At 46.5% G+C, this 26772-nt stretch overlaps 1 protein-coding gene across 2 annotated transcripts in view; it reads left to right on the plus strand.

The window, feature by feature from the left end:
* The window catches only part of MAN2B2 (mannosidase alpha class 2B member 2), a 777500-nt gene that overhangs the window by 503224 nt on the left and 247504 nt on the right, over positions 1 to 26772 (plus strand). For both annotated transcript variants that reach the window (XM_069631990.1, XM_069631991.1), the window contains one exon: positions 13906 to 14097. In XM_069631990.1, coding sequence (XP_069488091.1) covers positions 13906 to 14097 — 192 coding nt within the window. The remainder of the gene's footprint in view (positions 1 to 13905; positions 14098 to 26772) is intronic.

Below are 26772 nucleotides of genomic sequence, written 5' to 3' on the forward strand. Positions count from 1 at the left end.
TTGACACCCAGTATCTCCCACATCTTTGTCATTACTTCACTGGTGAAGTGGCTACCCCTGTCTGACTCAATCCTTTGAGGTAGACTAAAACGGGAGAAGATGTGGTTAATCATCAGGGCAGCTGCTGTTTCTGCCTTGCAGTTTGGGGCTGGGAGACATTCCACCCACTTGGTAAACAAGCATGTAACGGTCAACATGTACTTGTTTCCTCTAGACGAGCGAATCACAGGGCCTAAAAAGTCGATTTGCAAATCTGACCATGGCAGTGTCATCCCCCTCTTTTGGAGAGGTGCACGTTGTGTGAGGGATGATGGCTGAAATTGTGCAAACACTTCAAGTATTGGTTGAGGTCCTGCCCCATGTGTGGCCAGTATGCAACCTCTCTTAAGATTTCCAGTGTTGTGTGAAATCCCCTATGACCGGCGGTGGCCGCATCATGGGCGTGACTTAACATCAGGCTTCGGAATGAGGTAGGAACCACCCACTGATCATGGCCAGCATGGGATTTCCTTACCAACAAACCGTCTTGGATTCGGAACATTTTTGGACATTTCATCAACACTCTTAGGTCCTCTTTCCCAATGTAATCGGTATCCGTCAGGGGAAAGTTCTCAGGGTCCTCAAGGTGTTTGTAAAACTTACCAATAATTGGATCCCCCTTCTGAGCTGTAATCAAATCAGCATCAGGGGTCTCCCTGCTCCATTGGGCAGTTGAAAGATCATTGTGAGCATTTGTCTGGGACCTAGTGATAGCAGTGACCTGGATTTCCCCCAACAGGGACTCTATTTCGATTAGATCCCCTTGGATGGCCCCGGTTTTGGCCAGCTGATCAGCCAAGTCATTTCCAGTTTTGTCTGGTCCCTCTACTTTGGAATGACCCTTGATCTTTTTCCAGTAGATGGTCATCCCATTCGATGTGACCAGATCATCAATGTTTTGGATTAACTTCCCATGTTTCAAGGGTTTGTTATTAGCACATAACATGCCTCTGGTTTTCCAATTAACCAGGTGCTCCACGAACCCATTCCGTACATAATCCGAATCTGTGATTATGACCAGTTCGTGGAGTTGATGCTGGACAGCAGTGAGGATGGCCTGATGCACAGCCATCAATTCTGCCACCTGACTACTTCGGGGACCAATTTTGTATCCAGCGGAGGGTTCTGGGAACTCCTTCACCCATGCATTCCCTACGCCAGCCACCAGTTCTTTCTCCCTGTCGTTGTCAACATGGTAAGAGCATCCATCCACATAGACAGTGGGCATTCCCTCACACTTGTCTTCTTCAAAGACTTTGTGTGGGGAATTAAGGTATGCCTCCATGTTGTCCTTGATTTTTAGACTTTCGTCCTCGAGACAGCTTTCTCCGGCACAATCATGCAAGTCAGCCAGACCTTGCGCGAGGGGACTCTTCTTGTTTTGGCCATATCTGACCTCCACAGGAAAGCCTTGCATTGACAGAATCCAGGAAGTAATTCGGGAATTACTCACATTTCCGGCCCGGATTCTGTCACTTTGGAGATATTGCAGAGGCTGGTGTGGAGTCTCCACTATGATGTGTTCCCCCTAGATAAACGGGCGGTAATTCTTCAATGCCCACACTGTTGCCAGGAGTGCCTTCTCACAATCATTGAATTTTTCCTCCACAGAGGATAAAGTTTTGCTCGCATAGGAGATTACTTTATTGACTTTGTCATGCGTTTGGTATAATACTGCCGTCAAGCACGTATTAGAGAACCCCGTCTCCAGGAAGAACTGCTTGTTTCTGACAGGGGGTGAGCTAGGCAAGGCGCTTGTGAGAGGCTTCTTTTGAGTTGTCTTACCGCCTCGGATTGTTCTGGACCCCATTCCCACTTGACCCCCCCCTTCAAGAGATGAATCAGGGGTCTAGTGATCTCTGCGTAGCCTTCAATGAACTTTCTGCTGTAATTAGTCAGTCCAAGGAGGCTCCTTAGTTCCCGCAGAGTGGTGGGGTCTTTCAGTTTCTGGAGTGCTTCCACTTTCTTTTCTTGGGGACAGAGACCCTGAGGAGTAATCTCATGCCCCGAGAAATTAACACGGGTTCTACCCCACTGTGCTTTCTGAAAGGAAAGTTTTGCTCCTGCGGCCCTCAACTGTGTCAGAACATAATCGATCTCCGCTATGTGTTCCTCCACAGATGAACTTTTGATGAGGACATCATCTACATAAGCCAGGTTACCCCTCGCACCCAGGTCGGGCATGGCCTTATGTAGGAAAATGTTGAATTCATTGCCGGAGTTGAGGTATCCGAAGGGAGTCCGGGTCCAGTGTACTGCTGGCCCCCAAAGGTAAAAGCCAGTTTGTATTGGTCCTCCCTACTGACAGGCACGGTCCAGTATCCATTGGTCAGGTCTATTGCAGTGAATACTTGTGATCCTTGAATCTGGGCCAGCCCTTGGTCAATGTAGGGCAGAGGCCATCGGGAAGTATGGACCCGTTTGTTGAGCTCCCTAAGGTTGGCGCAGAGTCTCCACTGGCCGATTGACTTCAATATTCCCAGCACCGGATTATTGAAAGTGCTGTGGACTGGACAGATTATTCCCTGGGACTCTAGGTTCTTAATTATTTCAGTAAGGGACTCCATGGATGCGAGAGGCAAGCGATATTGCTTCACAAACACTGGAGTCATTCCAGGGTCCGTGGGAATTGTTGTGGTGTGGATGTCGGTGCGGCCACAGTCATATGAGTCTACCGCAAAGAGATCTTGGAAATCCAAGAAAACTTGTTTCAACTTTTGCTTTTGTTCCAGAGTCACACAGGCATCAGCGAGGTTGACTCTCTCTTCCACCATCTGCCTGAAGCCTGGAAAGACTTCTGGTTTGGCTATCTCAGTGGCCTCCTCCAGCTGGGTGGAGAAGTCCCTGGTCAGAGTGCTGATTTGGACTGGAGGCCTCAGGTGGGAAAGGCAACCCTCATGGACCTGGAAAATCACCTCATCCCTCCTGAAGTCACAAGTCACATCTTCCTTTCCATAGGGGCAGGAAGTGTACACCAGGAAGTTCCCCCCATGCCGGGTAAAAATCCTGTCTGGTGTTGTATTGTCATCACTGTCACTGTCAAAACAGTCCTTGGGGATTGGTCCTAACAGTTCATTTCCTAAATCAATGGAAAAATGTCGGTCATCAACCGCCATTCCAATAATGGTGCCTGCGGCTAGAGTAATGCTCTTTAAGTGGCTGTTATCCACCTCTATTAGAATGGTGTCATGTTCTATGTTGACTAATGGAGTTGGGTTTACCCCCAACCCTTGCTGTTGGAGAAAAGCGTTTAGATGTATGTAAGCATCAGGGTTTTTCAAATGTTGTCCTTTTATCTTTCACTTCCAGGAAGAATTGTCGGGTCCTTTCTGGGATGGTGACTTCCTCTTTGATCTGAATTTCAACTGCATAAGGTAGCAATTGAGCTGACCTAAATGCTTTTTCTGGATCATCAAAGCCCATGGGATTATCCGCTAATCGGGACCAAGCTTTGAAGTTTATTAGGTCCAAACTAATGGCAAAGCGATTGAGAATGTCACTGCCTAAGTAAAAGGCGGCAGTGACGTCTCGCACGACCCAACAATTATGGACTATGCTCTTGGTACCAATGGAGATTTTGAGCATGCACCTGCTTGGCAGGAGATGTTTGGAATTAGGTGCTTCCAGGTCCATTTCCCATTTGTCTATCAGTTTGAATGTGGGAATGGCTGGTTCTTTTGGGAGTTGGCGGATCATGGCTTCGCTGATGAAGCTCTTACCATTGTTCACACACATTCGAGCGAGAACAGAGTCCTTCTCATCATTTAACTGTACAGGGATGAACAACTGCTCTCCCAATTTGCTGAATATCAGCCAGGCTCTGAGCTGATTTCACATCTTTCTGGACTATAGGAGTGGGAGTTTCTGATTGTGGATTAGTAAAGAATTTCAGGGTGTTTCCTTCCAGTGTGGAATACCACCTTAAAGTGGAAGGAAGGTTGATTTTCAGAAATAGAGAGGACCCCCCATCACCAGTCTGTTGTCCTACTGCTATTACTGTCACGTCTGGAATTTGGTTGTTCTGGAAGTGAAATTCTACTTGGTAAGATTTTTGTTCAACCATGTGGCAGGTGCCATTTAAGCTAACATGGTTGACACTCTGTTTTAATTTTATTGGTCGGCTAGTCTGGGTCCAGAGGACCTTGTTTACGCAATCTATTAGGGGTGACAACCTTCTCAGGAGGTCATTCCCTAGTAAACAAGGGGTGCCCTCTGGAGTCACTACTATGACCGGGTATTTCACCTTGTGTCGCCCAATTTTAATGTCCAAGTCTGCAGTCCCCTCAACAGGAATTTCCTTCCCGTCAAAGTTCTGCAGTTGTCCAGGAAGAGAGGTGAGAGGAATACGGTAATTCTCCCCCCTTCCTGCATTTAGTTCCTCAAAGGCCCTTTTGGACAGAAGGGTAGCTTGGGATCCAGTGTCCACCAGTGCCAAAATTGTACCCTGCCCCTGTACTTGTACCGGGGCATAGTATCTTCCCTCCTTCTCCTCAAGGGGGCACAGATAATGCACATTTTTGGACAACTGGTGGGCTAACTTTCTGGTTTTGGACATTGCTAGAGAAGAGATTTGGGCAGAATTCTGTGGAGAGTCTTGGGAATCTGAAAGAAAAAGTTGGCAACTGGAGATCAGAGCCATTGTGGGTTCCCCTGGTTCCGGTTCTGGGCCGCCCCCCCCTTTTTGGAGGCAGTCACCAGGATGGGTTTGAAGCAGGGGATTTTGGTATTGTGGGTTCTGGGATGAGATGATGGGCGGCGGTAGCTCAGTCTCCATATCTCCCCAGTCTGGATTGGAATCCCTTGGGACCCATTTTTCTTTGGGAGGAGTTCCCCCATTTCTGAAGGAGAAGATCCTTTTCCCAGGATCTTCTGAGGATCCCTCTCCCTCCAAATTGGAAGACCTGTACCTCCTCCACAAAGTGGGTCTGTTTGGGTCCTTTGTTCCTCCTACCCCCCCTCTGCTCCTTGGGAGGCAGGCTTTTAGGGGCAGGAGATTTTGTTTCCGGTTCCTGGTTTTCCAGGGGCTGTTTACAAGTTGGGAAGGAAGCTTCCTCCAAGGCTTTACACCCCCCTTCCCCTTGTGCCTCCTCCCTGGGAACCGGTGGGTTATCGGGGTGCTGCCCCCGTCATTGTTCTGGAGCACCAGGTCCCGAGTTTGGGGCATTCTGCGGTGGCATGCTCATCTGAGGGTTCTGTTGAGCCCTCAGTATGTGACCCAGATCTCGTGCCATATTTTGGACGTGGCGCTCAAGTTGTGAAACCCGCTCAGACTGATACGTGGCTCTATTTTCTCCCCTGGGCTGATCCCGGGAAGGGTAGCTATCCCTTCTCTGGTAGTACCCCTGGTTGGGAAGATTTTGGTACCCCTCCACCCTTGGCCTCCCCTCTCCCGGATTAGGTTGTCTGGGCTCAGGGAATTGGGGAAAGAAGGATGGATGATTTTGGGGCTGGAAATTGGGTGGATACCTGGGGAAAAAGTTCTGCCCAGGATTTGGAGAATTTCTGCCCTCCTGTGGGAAGTTGGGAGGGAAGTTCCCTGGGTTAGGTGCTTGGCCGGATCTCCCCCCCCCCTTGCTTGGGCTGGAGGAGTCCACACATAACCCAGGATTGGTCGGTTTCCCTTATAGCGGGGACTTACATAGTCAGGGGAGCGGGGGGACCCCATTTGTGGGACTACTTCCTCGACTCCCTGTCTGTGACTGGCCTGAGGACCTTCTGGGCTGTGAATTATTTGGTGCAGGCAGGTTTTTAGGCCCCTCCATCTCCAAATCTAAAACGGGGGCAACCTTTACCTCTGCCACCTTGGCAGCAGCAGGGGTGCTGTTGGTTTTGGGGTTTTTCGGCACGTTATTTTTATTTTCGATAGGCTTCTGCACCTCATAGATCCGGGTAGCCTGTTCAATGACCCAGTCTAAAGATATTTTCTCATGAAAATCTCTCACGAGCTGGGTCATTATATATTTAGGGAGAGCATGGAAAAATGTATTGACAAACTCTTTGCTGTCTGTGCGCACCCTTCTGATGGTCTGCGCAAAAGCACGCTTTAATTCTTGCACAAACTCTTGTGGGGCCTGATCCTCCCCACATTGCAAATTGTAGGCTGCCTTGCGAGCCTCTTGGGGATTTCTGTGCACAGAAAAATGTTTCAAGATGGCCGCCCTGTATGTGGACCACCTTGAATGATTTTGGTCCTCCAGCCCCGCAAAGAAACTGGAGTACTCTGGTGAGAAGGTCCACTTTACATATTGAATACAGCTTTGGCTGTCCTTCAAATGAAAAGTCTCCATCATTTGCTCAAACAGCTCTAAGTGCTCCCAAACAGAATACTTGACATGGGGTTGGCAGAGTCCAGGGACTGAGAGATATGAAGGCCTCTGGTACTAGGGCTCCTGAGGTTATGCTCAGGAGTCTCCCTCTCCCAGCGAACCTGGTCTCTATCCGCCCCTGCTCCCTGTTGCAATGCAAGGGCCTGTGCTTGCAGTTCCTCAGTTAAGGCCTTACTAGACTCTATCAGTCTCTCCTGCATCGCTACCTGTTGCTGGAGCCTATCATTGTGCTGACAGAGAGCCTCATTTTCTCTCTGTGCCTCCTGATTGGTCCTGGAGTACTGGGCCAGTCTCTGCTGCAGGAGAGTTACCTCCTGAGCTGTGTCCCTATTGGCCTGCTCCTTTCTTGCCAGAGCATTCTCCACCCTCCTGGTGTGCTCTAACAAGTTCTGGTGTTCTTTTTGGAGGTCACCCAGTCCCTGGAGGGCCAGGTGATTTTCTTCCATTTTCCTTTTTAAGTGGCAGACTTCCTGGCCTAAGGTATCCCTTTCCTGACTAAGAGTCTGCATCTGTGCCGCCAGGTCGTCACTTTGCCTTTGGAAGGCACCAGCTTTCTGGTGTTCTTCATCAAACTCTGCCTGGGTATCCAGGTCTTTCAAAATCAATTTATTGCTTTCCTCTTTCTCTCTGTCTAGTTGGATTTGCAGGGTGGCTACCTGCTCTGTGCATGCCCTGTTGAAATTGATCTGTTGCTCCAGCTTTTTCTGGCTCTGCAGTAAGGAGTCCAGACTGTCTTGGTGCTCCTTCTGCAAAGCCAGAATTCTGGTATCCTGGTCCGTATTTTCCTGTTGCAGGATATCCATATCCCTCTTTATTTTAATGATGTACTGTCTACTCTCATTTTCGGACTCCTGGCTTCTGTGCAGCCTCTGCTCAGAAGAGTCTAGATCAGATTGGGCCTTCTGTAATTCCAGCAGTTGCCTACTCGCCAGATCTTGGCCTTCAGCACATTTGTCCTGCATGGCTCCCATATGTAAATATAAATATGCCGCTACCCTGGCAATCTTGTTGTGCTCATCCTTGGCCTTAGGGGCCATATATAGTTCACTCAGGGCCACATGTAAGGGACCCTGGTCTCTCCATATATATGACCCTGTTTCAGTGATCTGGGGTGCGATTGCCTGCAACCAGACCATTTGGTCCTGATGAGTCCACTCACCTCTCACAAATAGCTTATGTAAGAAGTGCTCTCTGGCTATTTTGATGTCTACCAGTGCCGTCATTCTGGAATTTGAGTTCCTTCCTGATTTACAGAAGTTTGTATTTTATTTTTGCAAAACAGACCGTTTCCTTAGAGCGTTCCTTTGAGGAGTGCTTTACAGCGTAACACAGCGTGGTGATCCGACCGGATGTATGTATCTTGTCAGTTAGCACACTGTATTAATCTGCACAAGTGAAAGATCTAATCCGGAATCCCCGGCTATGAGCCCCCAATTTGTAAGAAGATTCAATTCAACACTACAGCTAAGTCAATGCCTAGTCTGGGATACTGAATGGAAACCCTTATTGATATATCTTTATGTCCAGTTCATGAGTTCTGGATGACTACCCCTATATAACACCCCTCTCTTAGAATCCCACTGATCCAAGAAGTAGTTCTGTTTTGCAAGTTTAAAAGGTTTATTTGAGAAATAAGACAAAATATAGACCACGCTTTTATAATAAGTTAATAATCGATATCGCCCTTATAAATATAAAGTTAATCAACAATGGGTAATCTGACACTAGCACACTTCTTTATAATCAATGAGGAGTTAGTATAGGATGGATCAAGTAGCAAAAATACTTTTATGATTTCAAGGGAAAAGCAATGAGGAATAAAATGCAGTACAGAAATACTTGAGATGATTTTAGCAAAAGATAATATAATCACTTTTTCTCTGGCAATTCACCCCCCTCCCCTATGCAATGTAAGACATGGAAGTAGATGGAAAGAGGAGCACACAGTTCTCAGGAATGCAATCAAATACAATACGAAATTCAGTTCCCCCCAGCAAGCTTAGAGGAGACCGGTATGAGTTTTAAAACACAGACCCAAGTGCTTTGAATGTGGTGGCAATGAAGTGAGAAATATGCTGAAAATGCTTTTAATTCCCTTTAGGAGGTTCAGGTTGAGTGAGAGATACTTGGGATGAGTTCGGGCTCACTTTAGCAATGATTCAGAGATTGTGATTGAGGCAAACAAATTTTTAGCAAGGAAAGAAATGACTGCTGATGGTTACACGTGGCTGGATTTTTAACCAAATCGCTGTAAAATTTGCGAGTGTGTGAATCGTGATTACGGCAAAAGTATAAGGAGTAGCAAGTCGGTTCTAGGTTCGTTGGAAAGCTGAGATTCTAAGCTTTCAGAGGAAAGTTAAATTTCCCAAACGGTTCCAGAGATACGGACGATTAAATAAAGGTAGTTTTTCGGATTTAAAGTAAACTCAAAATGGCAGGTGACAGCTTGCCGCTTCAGAATTGACAGGTGACAGTTGTGCAGCTTTACAAATGACAGATGACACGATTTCTAGGAGGCTGTTCTACTTAGGTTAAAATAGTTTAGATTAGATTATTTTAACTAAGAGATTGGTTCTGCACAGTTCTGCTAGGTACTCACAATATAAATTTGAAATAGGCCTCGCCACGGATCTGGTCAGGTTTTGGACTGGACTCCGGTTCTGGTCTCGGCACTTCATAGCGATCTGGGTCACTGGTTCTGCGGTTCTGCACGGTCTGGTCTGGCCTGGCACTGGTCTGGTCTGTCCGGATACAGCGGTCTCTGCACGGCTCCTGGATCTCTGCACTGGTCCTGGCAAAAGTTCTTGGCAAGGGATTCAAGCAGCTCGCCCGGCTGTGAGTAGCTTGCAATGATTTGAGGCCTGCTGCAGAGAACTCAGCTTGTGGTTTTAGGCCTCTGATTTAGGTTCTAAAGTATAAGTTCTAGGTTCTGGAGTATGTAGCTGGAGTCAGTCTGGAACTGGTATCTTCTGGATGTTGTGTGGTCCGGCAAAACTCTCCGCAGCAACTGGATTTGAATGTCTCTACCTGTCCCAGCAGTCTCTTTTTATGTGTTTTGGAATGGGTGTGTGCCTGGGCCTAGCTAAGCCTGCCCCTCTCTACTTGTCATTGGCCCAATTCTCCCCTCTCCCATGATTGGGGGAAGGAAATGTGAGTCAGAGTGATGCTGTAGGTTTTAGGGGTCAGAGGATCCTCCCCTGGTCAGTTTGCCCACAAATCTATATTTGATTCAAATACATCCTTCCCAGATATACAATTTGTTGAAATTACATGTGCACATTATATATTCCTTATGGTCCATGCTTGTCCGCCTCTGATCTTCCTGGGGGGCTTGCATTCAAAAATGACAACATTTTGCGCTTTTTAACTGGTTTTGCAATATCGGACATTTACCCAAATTTACACACATGTGCGCAAGGAGTATGGACATTAATTGATGAAGTGTCAGATTTTGAACATGCAGACATTTGGAGTGAGACCCTATTTTCCGCTAGCAACCCCCCCAGAATACACCACAGGGTCCTAACGCATCTCAAAATGTTCACAGAAAAATCACAAAAATAATGATATTACTTATATAATTCTGACAAGTCCGCACTTTGAGTTATCTATCTTTTTAAAATTATGCCCTGGTCAAAAAGGGGTGTGGCTTCCCACATCACAGGGGGAAATAACTCGTTTATCCACTTCCCCCAAGCTCAGCTGCTAGCAGAGGCACTGCCCCTCCCAGTTCCCCTAAGAGGAAGCCACTTTACGGCCCCCCAATATAACATTTGCCTGAGTCAAGGACAGGCCTTTGTTCAACTCCCTGTAGTCCCCAGCTGCTCCACCCCTAATCAAATCAACAGGGCCATGTGACCTCAGGATGCAGCCAGGCCTGGCAGCCAGGCCTGGGAACACAGCTGTTGATCCAGTATCAACTCCTGTCGGGGGTAGTTGTCAGGCAGAATTCAGTTTCATTAAGCCAGGTTTCAGCTAAATGTCACTTTTTGTTCCCAGTTTTCTACATTCAAATCAAACTGACAATTTTTACATATACATTAAATAATTACTTCCTTCAAGTCATTTCAGAATATAGTTTTACATTGTATCCACCTCTTAGCAGGTCTGGTTTTGTTTCATTTGTTCAGTTTTACACAAAAGTCTGGTGGTTTTAAAACACCGGCTTTCTGATAGTGGTGAGTACTGGTAATGCAACCATTTTTGGGATTAAGAAAATGAATTCCCCACAAGAAGGTTGTATCTTTGGAGTGGTCTCGTGCCAACTGCGCAGTTCTCCTATTCTGGCGTGAATGTGGGCGGCGATAGCTCATCCCCACATCCACCCAGTCTATTGATTTAGTTTGTTCTGGGATAGAATAATGGGCGGCGACAGCTCGTCCCCACATCTACCCAGTCTATTGATTCAACATGGGTCAAAACCCATGACAGGGGGGAGAGGAAAGTGTGGGGGGATGTGAAAGTGCAGCACATGGGATAATAAATAACTAGATAAATAAAAGGAAGGCCAGCTGGTGGCAAGTGCAGCGTGAGTGCAGACATAAGTGCTGGTGGGGGCGGGGGGACTGTAGGGATACAGAACACAGTACCCGGGTGCAGGGATTGCCAGGGAGGCAGTGCAGGTATGCAATTAGCAGGGCTTTGGCCCGAGATTAGAATGGTGGCCAGGTGAACCTGCAGTATCAGCAGGACTTCAGCAGGGGAGAGGGGGAGAGAAAGCAGAAGCAGAGGAAGGTTTTTAGTTGCTTCTGGAACTGAAGGTGGTTTTCAAGTTGCAGGGAGGCTGTTCCAGAGGGAGGCCCCAGCCGAAGAGAGATATCTACCACCAACTTGTTGCTTGGAGAAGCGACTGACCCTGAGGGAGTTAGAGGCGGATGAGCGAAGAGCTCAAGAGGGAAGATATTTAGGAAGAGCGAGTTGAAGGTATTGAGGCCCCCGGCCCCAGAAGGCCTTGTGGACGATGCAGAGGGTTTTGAACTTAATCCTTGCAGCCACTGGGAGCCAGTGCAGAGATTTCAGTCCTGGAGAGATACCATCCCTGGGCTTGAGGCCAAGGACAAGTCTCGGAGTCCTGTTCTTCAGTATAGGCAGGCAGATTTAGGAAGAGGCTGTTGCAATAGTCCAGCCTAGAGAGAACCAGAGCTCTGGAGACGGTGAGCTTCTGGGGGAAGGAGAGGAAAGGAAGAATGTCTCTGAGAAGGTGCAGCTTGTAGTGTGACTTCTTAGAGATGTCAGAGATGTGAGGAGAGAAGGAGAGTGTGGAGTCGAAGATGACCCTGAGGTTTTTAGCCTCACATGTGGGAGCAGGAGGAGGGCCAAGGGAGGACGGCCAGAGAGTGACAGGAAAGGAGGGAGCAGGTGTTCCAATGAGGAGAATCTTGGTCTTGCTGGCATTAAGGCAGAGATCATTGGCGGCACACCACTCCTGGGTGGCAGTCAGAGATGAGGGAGGGAGAAGAGGTGGCTGAGGGTAGCCTGAAAATGAGCTGAGTCGTCTGCATAACACTGGAATCATAGAAAAAGTGGTATAAAATGTGTTTGGCCAGGGTATGGGTTGGGCTGGTTTCTTGCTTATATTCAGGATGGAGGTGGGGATATTTCTGCCCCTGTAGTGAAAATCAAAAGTTGGCAACCATGAACCCACAGTTTGATTTCCTAAAAACTGCTGTCAGCACAACAGAAGCATTTATTTGTGATTAACCAGTTTGACAAGCATATAACATCTTTATAAATATAACCTGTGCTAAAACACAGAGGAACACACAAATAACAGAGTATGTGTGGTGTCTGACAAAAAAAACATTTAAAAGAAAACTAGTGAACGCAAGCAGCATTTTTACAATTTGGAAATTACTTTTGTTTTTTTATGGGAGTGTGAAATGCACATTTGGAAAACAATAGTGTGCCTAGCATGTAGAAAGCCTGCATAAAACGCAAAGGAAGGGCACAAAAATTACAGGATATTTGTGTGGTAGTCCAACAAATATCTGTCTTTTTGAGACAGCTACTAATAAATAATAATGCAATAAAGAGGTTTTTGAAGTTCTTAATATAATTGTGAAGGCATATGTTATTCCATCTGTTTATAGAGAGGAAATAATTGGGCCAAAAATAATTGGAAAAAATTCAGAGGTGTATAAATATCCCCACCCCGATATTGCACGCTAGTAGCTCTCCACTGTTGGCCTCCACTACAAGTAGCTCTAGCTAACGTAAAGGTTGGAGACCCCTGGTATATATATATATATATTCTCAAAATATGGACAACGCATAAATGCCATTTATCAATGTCATTAGAAATACAGAAAGAAAACACATTTAGCAGGAAACAGTCAATTCATATTTCACACATTGGCATCTGCTCTATAAAAGCAAAAATATTATGAAACTTTTTTTATTTATTTTTTTGCAAACCTCCCAACAGAAGCTTGGCAGGTGAGTACAGAATTATCTTTGGAACTTTGACTTACTTTCCATGCATTCTCTAGCTTGCAACTGAATACCCACACGTAACAGTCACCCCACAATATTCTATCCCACACAAACATAATGTAATGTCCTCACTTGGTTACTTCTATGCTTACCAAGGTGCCTGGAGAATCTGCGCTTGCAGAATCAGCAAAGGACAAGCTCTGTAAGCCTTCATATTCCCCATCTGGCTCCCTCCCTTTCTCCTCTGCAGAAAAGGCCTCTTTACTACAGTCAGCCCTTGTCTGTCTGCCTCTGATCGTGCCCAATTGACCTCTTGTTCCTGCAATTCTTTCAGCAGCCAAAAGAAAAAAGCCCTGCCTTTACTTCATGTTTACTGCCCTACAAAGTGTAATATCTGCCTGACCCTGACTGTGATGTCACATGTCAATCAGACCCCTACACTGGATAGCCAAACCTCCTGGAAAATTCCATAAGTCCCTATTTCTTTTCCACGCCACCTTTGAGCCGAGTTTTAGTACAATAAATGCTGGAATCAATGGGTTACATACTGCACGAAAACACTGAGAATGGGCTTACTTTGAGCAACATGATTTTACACATTCCGCATTGCAAGAACAGCTTTAATTGAATTTATTTTCTAAACAACATTTAAGTGCCTGTGTTTGCAGTCTATTTTCATCCCAGTTTGCACCCTAAGTTTGCACCCTCATTTGCACAAAGTCCTATGGACCCAGCTGTCCCATTCTAAACACTAATTGTATTAATGGGTTACGGGTTAAGATTAGTCATGTTAGAAGTTAGTAATTAGTCCGTAAACGCCCTGAAAATGTGCACCGCCCTGACAGGGTAATTTCCAATTTACCCCTACTCTATGGTTTGTATGAATTCTCAATGCTATCTCACACCAGTGTCTCCCATACACCCTCTAAATTATGATTCCTGGCCTGTTGAAAGGCACACAATCTGAACATTTGCACCACCTCCAATTTCCTGCAGGGTTTTGTGAAATATTGAGGTTTTTCTAATGCTAAGAACTGAAGTTATTGTTCTGTAAAGTGCTTGATTGATGCATGTGTAGTGAGATTTGTGTTTTAATATGCCTTTCCAGAGCGAGTAACCGGACGATCAGAATCACTCAGGAGTTTCTTGAATATCACGTAAATGGAGACATTTCCCAGGGACCTATCTCTGATAACTATATGTTTACTCCCAATGGATCAGCCGTTCAAGCCTTCCAGGCTGTGGCACTGGAAATTGTATTTGGAAAACTTGTGCATGAGATTAGGCAATTCTTTTACAGGTAAGATAATAATTCTCATTTGCTTATTGCAATAAAAGTAACTATTACGGTTGAATGCCTTCGAAACAATATTAGCTTACGTTTTGAGGATTCCCAGTACATCTGTTGACGAAAAGGTGCCCATTTGAGGCAATAAGTATACGTGAAGATCTTTCGATAATACAATTTAATCATGGTTAGTTTATCATATTCGGTGTGCAAAGTAAATTCCAAAATCTTCCACAAGTAGACATGAAGTCTTAAAAGTTCAGACCTTTTGCACTGCAGGTAAACAGATGAGCAACAAGATAATAGATGAGACCATCTGTGATCTGTTACAGATTCCTTGGATAAAATAGTAACTACTAGCTTCTATTTCTGAGACGGTACAGGGGAAATCTGAGAACATAGTACACAAACAATTGATGTCTGGCCAAATGGTTATTGATGTAATGCTCACAAATGGTTACTTCATTTCAGAAACTATCATAAAACCCTAGATATTCAAACATGTACATCTTTGTTTTTATTTTTTGTTTTTATTTAATGTGTTTTGGCTAACATGTAAACTCTCACACGTGTGATTTTAAAAATCAGTACGAAATGTACTACTTACCTACCCGAATCATATTGTATAAAAATGCTTAATTTTGAAGGCAAGGGGGAGAAAGTGTTCCATTCATTTTTTAACTAACACCGTAATACTTTCATGTACACTCTACATGGCTAACATGTAACCTCTCACACATGCGCTTATCCTCAAATGGAATTTCTTGAGCTACTGTACCTTTCATTATCAAAGAATTTAACTTTTGTGGTTCTCTTTGAGGTCTCTTAGCTCAAGGTGCCATTTTGACCTATATTGTCGAGTTTTGGGTACATGGAACATCATTTCCGGCGCACTGACTCTTCCCTACTCCACTACCTGAATCCTACTGTATAAAAATGCTTTTGAAGGCAAGAGAAAGAAAGTGTTCCATTTATTTTTTAAATAAAACGTCAATACTTTCATCTCCACTCTGAACTAACAATGGCAAAGTCCTGATGTTAAATTAAAAGTTAATAGTTAATAACAATAGTTTTCAGGAATTTTCTATGCTGTCCTCCACCCAGATCCATTAACCACCTTTCCAAAGACCTGGATCATGTCCTTCCCCCTCAAGGACTTGCCTTTATTCATATATTGATGTTAGGAGATTTTAATATCTGAGAAGATTATCTAGCTCCTTCTAGGAATGTAGCAGCACATTCTGACTCTGACTCCACTCTACAAGTGTATTGGAGGGATAACTTTATCAGGATAGTTCAGCTTTGTATACCTATGCACCCAACCATTTTTTAACCTTAATCTTCACCTGGCCAGAGGCCACCACCCCAACAAGTGTTCACTGCAGGAGCAGCACAGGCAACACAAAGGCGGCAGGGTAAGCCCTGAGGGCTTTGTTTGAGCTTCTTCCAACCAAAAGATATTAAATAATACATTCGGAAATGGATTGCAGTAGGAGCATTCACAACGCAGTTGATTGACGAGGCGTTTTGTGCTCTGCTGTGCATTCTTATCTGTGGCTGGAGTCCCCTACAACCTTACATGACCGCAATGCACTGTGGCTTACTACCCAATTCATTTTGGTAAGCCACTTCCAAAATGGCGACATGGCTGCATCGCAGAGAGAAAATCCAGCATAGAGCTGCTGGCCCTCCTTGATTAGCTGCTGCTGCACCAAGAGCCAATCTGTGTCGCCGGCAGGCTGAAATCCAGCCACACTCCTAAGGCTCCTGTCCGTGCCTTTCCGGGCTGAGGAGGGCCCAGAGGTCCTCCAGCTTTTGTCCCTTCTCAAACTCTGACTTGCATACTGCTACCACATGAATTGGGAACCCAGGACCTTCAACCCTTCTTGCAGATCTTCCTGTGATTGATGACTGAACTCTCCCATTGTCTCCTCAACTAACCTTCTGAAACAATTACTCTGCCTATTTACTCTACCATCCTTGCCTCAGCCAACCTACTTCTTCTCTCACTGCATTTGTGCCACTTTTTTAAACTCGATTTGAACTCGATTTTCGGTGTGTGTGCTTTTACATCTCTGCACCCTCTTCACATTGCATTTGTGCCTCTTCTTTCTTGAAATTCGATTTTCCTTTTTGGATTGCATTTGTGCTTTTTGTGACTACTAGGCTACCTGGTGAGTTTAGCTAGAACTGTGCTATGCAGCCACTTCTTTAATTCCTCTTCTAACCTCTGCCAGCCCTATGGCTCTCACCAGCTCACCCATCTTCTCTAACTGCTACACAATCACCTATCCTCTCTCTCTCTCTCTCATGAAATCTGGAAGGAAAAAGCACAAAAAGACATCCTGTCCACGTACCCTGGCTTACCCATTGCAGACACCTACGTCAGCGCAACCTCCAGACAGGTCTTCACTGATATCCTCTGCACTCCCCATCTCATCTCCACTCTCTGCCCCTTTCACGCCCTCTCTCATTAATGGTGGCTTCAAGTGGGAAGTCCTCTTGGCCGGCTTCTCTTCATCACGCTGCATCAAAAAACTCCAGACCATCCAAAATAATGCCCTTCGGGAGGGTCTGAACATCCTGCATCTGGACCATATTTCTGCTGCCTGGAGAGCAGTACACTAGCTCCCCGTCAAAGAAAGAATCTCTTTCAAAACACTCTCCATCACTCAAACTCTGCCCACCCATATCTGACCAACAAAATATCCAAACTACAGCCGTCCAGGGCTCCCAGGACCCTGTATACTCACAATCTCTCCCAACCCAAATATAAACGAGCCAAAGCAGGTGCCACCAGTTTCCTGGTCATTCGGCCATGCAATGGAATGCCCTAATGCTTGCTTTAAGATCCCAAGCTTCATACCTAGCTTTCCGTAAAGCCCTCAAGACCTAGCTATTCAACTCACTGTATTACTACCCGCCCAACTGGACCTGTAACAGCTGTACAACTGTTCCTATACTCTGTAACTATGATTTATGGATCCTGCTCTCATATGAGCTTCATGTAACTCGTTTCTTGGTGCCCTGATGCCTTAGGGTTTGTGTGCACATTACAAATGTAAAATAAATGTATGTCTACCACACAGGCACTATCTTGGTTCATGGTCCTCAACCCAAGCTCCTCCTCTTTGACCGACACCTGCCGTCCATCATTAACTTCCTCCCTCTCCCCCTACGACTCTCTCTGTCCCTCCTCCTCTGACTGGTGTACCACGTCACTGTACTCCACCTCAGAAAACCTTCAAAGACCTCCTTCACCTGGCTACTCTTAACACCTGCTCAGCCAACAGACATTCTGCCGACATCTACCTCCTTGAAGACACTAACCTCAACATTCTCGCTCTTAGAGAGAAATGGTTCAATGCCACCTCAGTTACAGCTTTTTACTCCCTTCTCCCTGAGGGATTCAAGATCATCTCCAAGCCATGACCTTACCGTGCTGGCGGTGGGGTTGCCTTAATCTTCCCTGAGTGGGTTCCATCTTCTGTCATACCCACTCAGATCTACTCTTCCTTTGAGAACTTGATCTGAAAGCTGGTCATCTCTCCCTCCTTCTCTCTGACCATTGCTACCATCTACATGCCTCCTGGCACTACCACCCTGTTCCTCTCAGAATGGGCTGATTTCTGTTCCTCCCTACTCTCAAACACCTCTAATCTCCTCATGGGCGATTTCAACATCCAGTTGGACTCGCCTGTCACAGCATCCACTCTCTTCATTGATCTTTGCACGTCACTGTCCCTCTCCATTCTCCCTTCTGGCCCAATCCACCCGAATGGACACACTCTGAACACTCCGGACACCCTCATTCATTCTGACCTCTCTTTCCCCTCTTCTGGTCACTCCACTCTCTTGGTCAGACCATTCTCTCCTCTCCTCGCACCTGGATCCCCTCTGCCCTTTGACCACCCCTCCAAAAGCCCTGCAAACCTTGTACACGAACATCCGTCCGATGAAACTAGTGTCAGCTACTGACTTCGCATCCACCTTCACCCCCCCATCCCTAAACCTTAACACCAACTCTGCTCTCAGCAACCTCCATTTGGACACCCTTGACATTCTTGTCTTAGTCAAGAGAATCCACCTGAAACCCACCACCAAATGTAACACCTGGTATGACTCTGAACTTGAAACCCTGAAACGCAAGTGCAGAGCTGTGGAACAGAAGTGGCAAACTTAAGGCTCACCCTTCTGACAAACTGGCATGCCACCTGCTCCAATGGCAATACAGATTCTCCATCCGTGCCAAAAAAGGGCCCACATCCAGGCATGGGTATCGGGTGAACCCAACAATCTGCAGGGAACTAGCCAACCCTTCCACAGTCTCCTCCTCCCCTCTTCTGTCCCAGTCCCTCTGCAATGCACTGGCCACACACTTTCCCACTAAAACTCTGGACATCCTAACCACCTTTGCTACCCTTCTGTCCAGCCCCTCCCTCACTCCCTTGCCTCCTACAGCTTCTCACCCTCCTTCTTCCTCTCTCTCCTCCTTCTCCACAGTCACACCAGAAGAAGTCACCAGGGTTGTCCGCTCCATGAAGGACTCTTCCAAACATGTTTCCCCTTGCTTCTCCAGAACCATCAAGGACAGCATTGTCTCTTTTGCCCCTGCACTCGCTCATCTCTGCAACTGCTCTTTTGCCACTGTATCTTTCCCATCCACCCTCAAGCACTCCCTTGTGCGACTTCCTCCTGAAAGAACCTTCAGCAAACCATACCTGTACAGCCAACTACCATCCTATTTCTATCACCCCCTTACTTGGGGAACTGCTGGAGAAGCTGGCCTTTCCACAACTTAACTCACACACTGTACTTGTTGGTGGTCTCCACGACCATCAATCTGGATTTCGAGCATCCAGAGGCACGGAAACTGCTCTTCTGGACCCCCGTGAAGAATGGCTTGCTTCTCTGGACTGTAACTCCAGCTCTCCTCATTCTACTCGATCTCTCCTCAGACTTCGATACAGTTCACCATTCCATCCTTATAAAACGGGACCATGATACCCTTGGTATCTCGGAGTGGGTGGTGGATTGGCTTACCTCCTTCCTAACTGACTGTTCGTCCCAAGTCATTTTGTGCTCCTTCTACTCTCCCACTTCCTTCTCCACCTGTGGTGATCCCCAGGTCTCAAACCTCTCCCCCTGGCTCTTCAACACTTACCTTGTTGAGCTGGCACTCCTCATTTCCTCCTTCTCCGCCAACTTCCAGGGCTACGCAGATGACACAACTCTTTTCCACACTTCCTGCTGAGTCTCTCGGATATTCCATCATCCCTGACTGCCTGTCTGCCATCCAGTCCTGGTGTACTTCCAACAATCTCTGCCCCAATACCAGCAAGACTGAGATCATTCCCTTTGGGACTCCTGCTCCCTCTTTTTTTCCCTCACTCTGACCATCCTCAAGGGCTCTCCCCCTACTCATTCTTCTGAAGCCAGAAACCTTGGAGTCTTATTCGACTCCTCTCTCTCCTTCCTCCCTCACACTCGGGACATTGCCAAGAAGTCTCACTTCAACTCTTCCTTCTCAAAGGAATACTCCCTTTTCTCACTGCCCCCAGAAGCTCAATTTTACCCGATTCCCTGGTTCTCTCTATGCTTGACTGTGTATTAGCCTTCTCCTGAATCTACCTTCTTCCACTTTGCAACCCCTCCAGCTAATCCAGAATAGGGCAGCAAGATTTATCCTTGGCCTAAGCCCATGGACAGCATCACTCTGTCATGATGCCTACCCCTGGGCATCCGGATCGAGTCCATCAGCCCCGGGAGCAGGCATCCAGATACTTATTAAAACCCCAACAGCCCCGGCTGGGGGCTGTTTGGATTCAGTCCTGGCGCCTTAGGCGCCAGGCTCATCGTAGAAATCAGTCCTGGCGCCATAGGCGCCAGGCTCATAGACTTTACTTACCTTATGCAGACCATGCTGCAAATGAGTCCAAGCCAACATGAGGCCTGAATGGGACTATTTTATTACAGGAACTATTTTTCACTCGGGTGTGGTTCTGGGGAACTTCTTACCTGGGACTACTTTGCAGGCTATTTAAACCACGCCCGAACAGCAGCCCATGATTCGTGTTATTCTGCATCCAGCAGCGTAACGCTCACCGTGTCTGCCAGTCAGCATCCAGTCTTCTGCCACACCCGCCTCGAATCCGGAGCTCCTAGACAAAAGGAAAAGAAAGGAGAAGAGGTTCGATCACGGACATTATTTGATTCCTTACCTGATTCCAGACCCAACACAGCTCTGAGCCTGGAAAGGACATTATTTCAGCACGCATCGCTTCGCCAGCAGCAACGTCACGTTATACTCACCAGTCCACAGCATCTTTCGACTCGGCGCTGCCTCCATCATTTTCTTCGTCGAAACCCAGCACCTTGGGGGAAAACAAAAGGAATAACAAGGTGAGCCGAGAAAACCGACAAAGACAATCTCTTGCCACCATAGGCTTACCTGCTTTACCACCAGAGGTATTATCCTTTAATACGCCGCATCTTCCTATCCCGCCCCTATAAAGGGAGAGAAAACAGCAAGTTAAACTCATGCAACTTTTACCGGACAGTGTTTGGTAATACAGACTCTTACCTGAACGCCATCAGCTGCCTCCAGGCAATATTCTTTTGGACCCAGCTACAACCTAACGAGGGAATGGAAAAGAGTGAACATCGGACATATCGAACTCTTTGAACTTTATAGACACTGGAGTCAATATTCCTCCGGAACTCCTCCAGTACCTTCAAACCAGTGAAGTAACTGGTATCTACGCGCCCCTGCATGCCATGCAGGATGGAGAGCTCATCATTTAAAAACATAAGGTGAGGTTACCAAGAGGGGATATCGGAGGTGATTAGTGGGGAGAACGAGAACAGTTGGGGGGCCATCACTAAAGTCCACAGGTGGCTAAATCCCTTTCTCCACTTGCAGGAGAATACTTCTACGAGTCCAGCAGACAGGATTAGGCGGGCCAGTCCAGACAGTCATCTCTGCACTACGCATCACATTGGTGGAGACCGCAGCTGTCTGGGTCCGATCGACGCCCCTGTGGGAACCAGGTGAGCGTAACACGCTCCTGCCCTAAAAACCATTCAGTGGCTCCTGGTTGCATCACATATTAAATTGAAATCCCTCTGCATCATCCACAAGGCTGTCTGGGGCCTGGGACCACACTATCTGCAACTTTTTCTTACTAAATACTCACCCTCTAGACCTCTGCGGTCCTCGGGCACAACATCTGTGTGTAAAGCGTTTTGCTAAAGTGAGGGCCGGAGGCCGATCATTTTTTTTCAGCTGGCTCCCTCTTATGGAATAGCCTCCCCCTTCCTCTTCGTCTTGAGCAGGACTTCCTCAAATTCCAGAAGCACCTCAAGACTTTCCTCTTCACCTCCTTCTTCCCTTCATCCCATCTCTGCTAATCTCAGTCGCTGTGATTGGTGGCCATGGCCCTTATGTATCCCTCCGGGACCTGGCCTCCCATACCCAATCATCCCAGCCTCTGCCTACCTCTCAGCACTTGCCTTGGCACCCACTGGCCTTAATCCTGTAGGCTTGCACTTTCTACCCAATGCGGCTCCAGCCCGCATAGCACTTAACATACTAAGCACTTCACACTTCAATGACCTTAAGGACTAACTACGAATTACTTCAGCTACAGATTCCCGCCCTGACCCCTACTCTCTATGCTTGTACATATGTATATTCTCTCTCCTGATGTGTCCATCTATTTACTTGTGTTGCTTTGCATTTACCTGTGCTTTACTTTGTAACTAAGCCTAAGTATCCATGTATTCTGTTCTCTGTTGCGCCCAGCTACCTTCGGGTTTGGTGCGCTATACAAATTAATAAACAAACAAACATCTGCTGCTCACCCATGAACAGAGACATTCCAGCACTCCCCGTGCCCCCACTTCCCCTCCTTTCACGGCACTCATAAGGCATATTAGGTTTGTCTTTTATCTTCCACTGTATTGTTTTCAAACCCATGTTCCCTCCGTGTTGCCCTATGGGCGCCATGAAACAGAATTGACTGTATACATGCCTAACAAATGCACAATAAATAAATACATTTAGAAGGCAACAAAAATGTGTCTCTGATCTGTCCCCACCAATTAGCTTTCAAGGCTTCTGCTCTAGTAATCAAAATTTTGGTTAGAGAGCCTTTCAGAATGTCTGTGATAAAAATTGCTCCATATATAGTTTAAAATGTAACCAAACCATCTGCAAAGGATGGTTAACTCCAGACTTAAAATTGCCGAAAATAGCATGTGTCGTAAGTATAAACCCAATTTGAGAAAATAAATTCCTCGATCGAATCAGTGCATTGTGTGAGAAACATGAAGGTGGCTCCCTAGCTCATCCCCGTGGATCTGTCATCCAGGTGGCCAAGAAACGGCCATCACTATTAGATCCAGTTCCTGGGGGGTGGACCAGTGAGGGAGAATCACCTGGATGGGGGGTCCTCGGCGAGTGGGAGTGGGACACCCACAGGTAGGACGTGGTATCCCCCTTCCTTTGACACCTTTTCCCCGTCCTCTCACGTAGGACATTTTAAACCACTGCCTCCCTGCCCCTTTGTCGGTATCCCTACATATTATCCCCACCAAAAATATTGCTGTACATATGGTCGTTTGTCTCGTTGTTAAAAATAATGCTGGGTTTGCGGGGGTGACCGCCGCAGGGTCCATGGCTCAATATCGCTGCAAAAATATGGTGATATTTTTGTATTGCGATATGTTTGTGGGGATATTAACACATGAAACCCCTTTTACAAGACAAAGGACGACGGACTAACACCAGAGCCATTTACCTGGCATTTCCAATGCAAGGGTCAGGCAAAGTCAGGCAATTGATCAGAATCGCACACACCCGATGGCCCTTTCCCTTAGCCACAGGGATAAAAGGTGGAGGCAGAGAACAAGCACGGCAATCAGCATGAGATGGCTAATCAGGTGCAGCAGTTCAAGAGAAGGAGAAAGGCGGCGGGAATGGAGAGGGTGGCGATGAGAGAAGTGACCTAGCCTTTTTCGTCCCAGACCTGCAGAACCTTTGTGCAAGAGAACCTAAGACCACAAACAAAAGCACAAGTGTCTTGCAGCAGATGTCAACGGTACACGGGGCAAGCCTACGTTGATAAGCAGGAGTGAGGGAAGCTCCCATGACCATGGTACCAGCCTTGACTCCAATAAAGAAGAAAAATTATGCAGTTCATCACAGCCGGTGAGTCGAAAGGGAAAGGGGATAAGAACCGGGCTGTACTGAGTGAGGATTGCAGAGTGGCAAGTTTGAACCAAGTTCTATGAACTCTGAAAGAACTGTAACAAGTGTTAAAGGGGAAACCAGTTACAGGGGGAAACCAGCACCATGTGGGTGCCAAGTCAAGAGACTCTGGTCAAGCCCCATATGAGAGAAACTACAGATACCAGCAGGCCGGGGGAGAGACAGCGGAATAGGTCCAAGTAGTCATACTGAGTACAAGCAAAATCCCTGTACAACGGAGATCTACAAACTAAATGAAAGAAAGAAAGGGAAATTAATCCCACTGTAGGAAGAAACAAGGGAAGCAAATCCCAAGACGGGAAAAGTCGAAAGAGGGGCAAAGTCTAAAGTCCCAAGAAACAGTGTGTTGACTGTTAGGGAGAATTCTCTCTTTAGGCTGAATTTCCTAACCTAGTGAGTCCCCCAGCACCTTTGCTGGATTTCTGGAGTTTGTTTTTCCCCCTGCCAAGAGTGAGACTCTTTTTCTCCCACTCTTGGACATGATTTATGGTGTTCCTTTGACTGTTAATGTGTTTTATGGGCTATGGGGTCCTTTACTCCATAGGGTCTCATGTGTTTTACTATGTGTGTTACACAGCACCCTCCGTGCAGTAACACAGGGGTGTCATAGTGACACCCCACCATAGACTCCATACCCTGGGACTGCCTACTGTCTCCCAGGGCATGTAAAGTCACCATTGGCTTTACTAGTCCCATATTATTAACAGAAACCAGTACAAACCATCATATTGTGGACGTACTGGTCGGGGCAATTCAATTGTCCCGGGGTCTGTTAGTCGAGGGGGCACGTCTCAGTCCCCCCTGATCGAGTTTTGACTGGTGGCAGTGGAAACTACTTTTTATATTCGACCGCGAATATTTTCCTATGGGATTCTCCCGTTGTTCGAGGCTACCAACTTTAATTATTTAATTCTCATAGCCTCGAACATACCGCCGGTTTATTTAATTAATATTAATTCTCCGGTTGGTATTTTTTGCCAAGACTCGATTCTAAAATGGCGTTTGTGTTCTCTTCAGTGACTCCAACCCAAGTCGAGCCCTTTGTTCCACTTTTTGGTGGGCTTCTCCACAGAAGCCTCCAAAAGTGGTGCCACTCTGTCTGGGTACCACAGGGGGTGTGGGAGGGGATTTAGGCACCCTGGACTGAGTTCCCTTGGTAACTCAAATCCCACTTTTGTGTGATTGGCCCAACTGGTGAGCCGGCCGGCTCACCACTTAGCATGTTTGATTGACAGCTAGGCTGAGTGAATGGGAGTATGCTGCATAAAAGCAGGGCTTTGGGGACTGGAACTTCAGAAGTCGCCATAGGACCTGAGAATCCAACGAGGGAGAAGCTGAGCCGACCTACCACGACGACACCACCGGTGGAGCCCTGCAGAACCGACTCACCACTTCCCGACGACAGAGAAGATCTCCCGGCTGGAGAGGCTTCTTCCCCTGACTGGTGGGCACAACCAGTTTACCTTCTTTTCTTTGCACCCCAGACCGGTTTGTGGTCGAACTGCCCGTGCCAACCACCCCGGCGGCTGGATAGCCACTCACAACTGAACCGCAAATCAACGGACAGCTCCTTGTACCTGAGAAACTCCGCGGCTGGTTTCTTCCCTGGCATTGCAACGGACTTCTGTCTTCCTCCACGACAAGATCCTCTCTTCCCCCGGACGAAGCACCGACTTGCATCCGCTGCCAGTAACAACTGCCCCCGCTGGAGCCTTCTCACCACTTTAAGGTACCGTGTCCGCCAGGCCTCCCTTTCTAAAGATTGCTACAAGGTAATAATCCCTTAATCTTCTGGACTGGGCTGGCCGCCTTGACCTTCTAACTGGTCCCTTTCCTTTGTCCAACTCCTTTTTGAACCATTACAAGACTTTTTTGTGCACTGCAACCGTGTGACCTTGGACACATTTCGTTTCGATCCTCGCCAAGCGGATCCAGTCTACTGACTCTGAATTCACGGTTTTACCTTGCCTTCCTTTCTTATGTTCTTATAAAAGTTTTGGGACCTGTTTCAACTTGTTCTCTGCTTTTCTCTCCCTTGTTAAAATTAACTATTGGAGTGCCATCTACGTTAAGCTCTCACCGCTGTCTGAAAATAAGTGGGGCTTTACTTAAGACTTGTCTAATATTCTTTTAAGGGAGTGTATATCTTTTAGTGACTGTGTTTTTGAATTGCTTACTATTAGTGCCTGTGTGTTTCTCTAGATGTGGTTTTAAATAAATAATTATATCTCTTTTACACCAAGCCCTGGTCAGTGTTTACTTGTTCTATTGTGTACTCTTGACCTATGTGAATACTCTGTATACTGCCTAACTCTTCTTGAGGGAAGTCTGACTGCTCAGCCACAGCTACCAAGTGAATCTGTGTGGTACAGACTGCTACCAAGTGGGTTTACTGCCAAACACCTGTAGTCTTAAATCTTTTGCAGTGGTCCCAGAGGGAACTGCACAGGTTTCTGTCTAACATTGACAAATGTGAATCAGGCCGAGGGATGTCCGCTGGAACGGTTTAAAATGCCATTAAGATTTGTGGAATACGATACATGAATGGTCACCGCCCAGAAGAAGGGGACCCAGGGGTGAACCCATCACCCAGCGAACACTGGACGTGAACTTCATTTGTTTATTAAAGGAACTTTTGTTTTTGTTAGTTGAAGACCCCAGGTCCTCGAAGGCAAGAGACTTTCAAGTGAAACGAGACTTAGCCATCACGCCTGGATAGCTGAAGGAAGAACTGTCGTCTCGTGCTTGAGAAGCCCAAGACTGTACTGTGCTCCAAGATACCACCTTACCCTGTGCTCAAAACATGGGGAAAGGAGACCCAGACTACCGCATCCTAACATATTGTTTAAGAACATTTCTTTCTTTTCTTGAAAACCATTCCACACCCTTTTTGTATTAGTTTTGAGGTTTGGCAATAGGTTTCTTAGTATAGGTCAACGCTTGTTCCCATCTTAGATTTAGGTTTCGATTAGGCGTTTTTCCAACCTGCATACAGCATTAATTGTTCAATAAACACCCTTGAACTGTGATCACTTGTGTCTCTTACTTGTTGCCACCATGAGTTTCTCACAATTGTTAAGGTAGCTCCTTGAATCTACGAGGGTTTGATCTTTGCGTTGGGAAAGCTGATCTGCAAAAGGAAATAGTTTCTATGAGGCTTTTCTTGTTATTGAAAACCTTTTTAACGATTGCTATGCCCGCAAAAGATAATTCTGTTTCTTGAATGATGTGAAGACCTTAACATCTTATTTGCCAAAAGAAAATTGCAATATGAAAGGCGGACCCAAACATTCCTGATGATTTACCTCCTGTAATTTCGAAGTTTGACGAGCAATTGTACCCTTTCTTTGCATGGTAATTCCTACTAATAGAAAAAGATAATTAGACAAAGGTATGTTTATATTTAATACTTTTTA

This window comes from Ambystoma mexicanum, chromosome 6q, assembly GCF_040938575.1.
Source record: "Ambystoma mexicanum isolate Mex_15411 chromosome 6q, UKY_AmexF1_1, whole genome shotgun sequence".
Taxonomy (NCBI): domain Eukaryota; kingdom Metazoa; phylum Chordata; class Amphibia; order Caudata; family Ambystomatidae; genus Ambystoma; species Ambystoma mexicanum.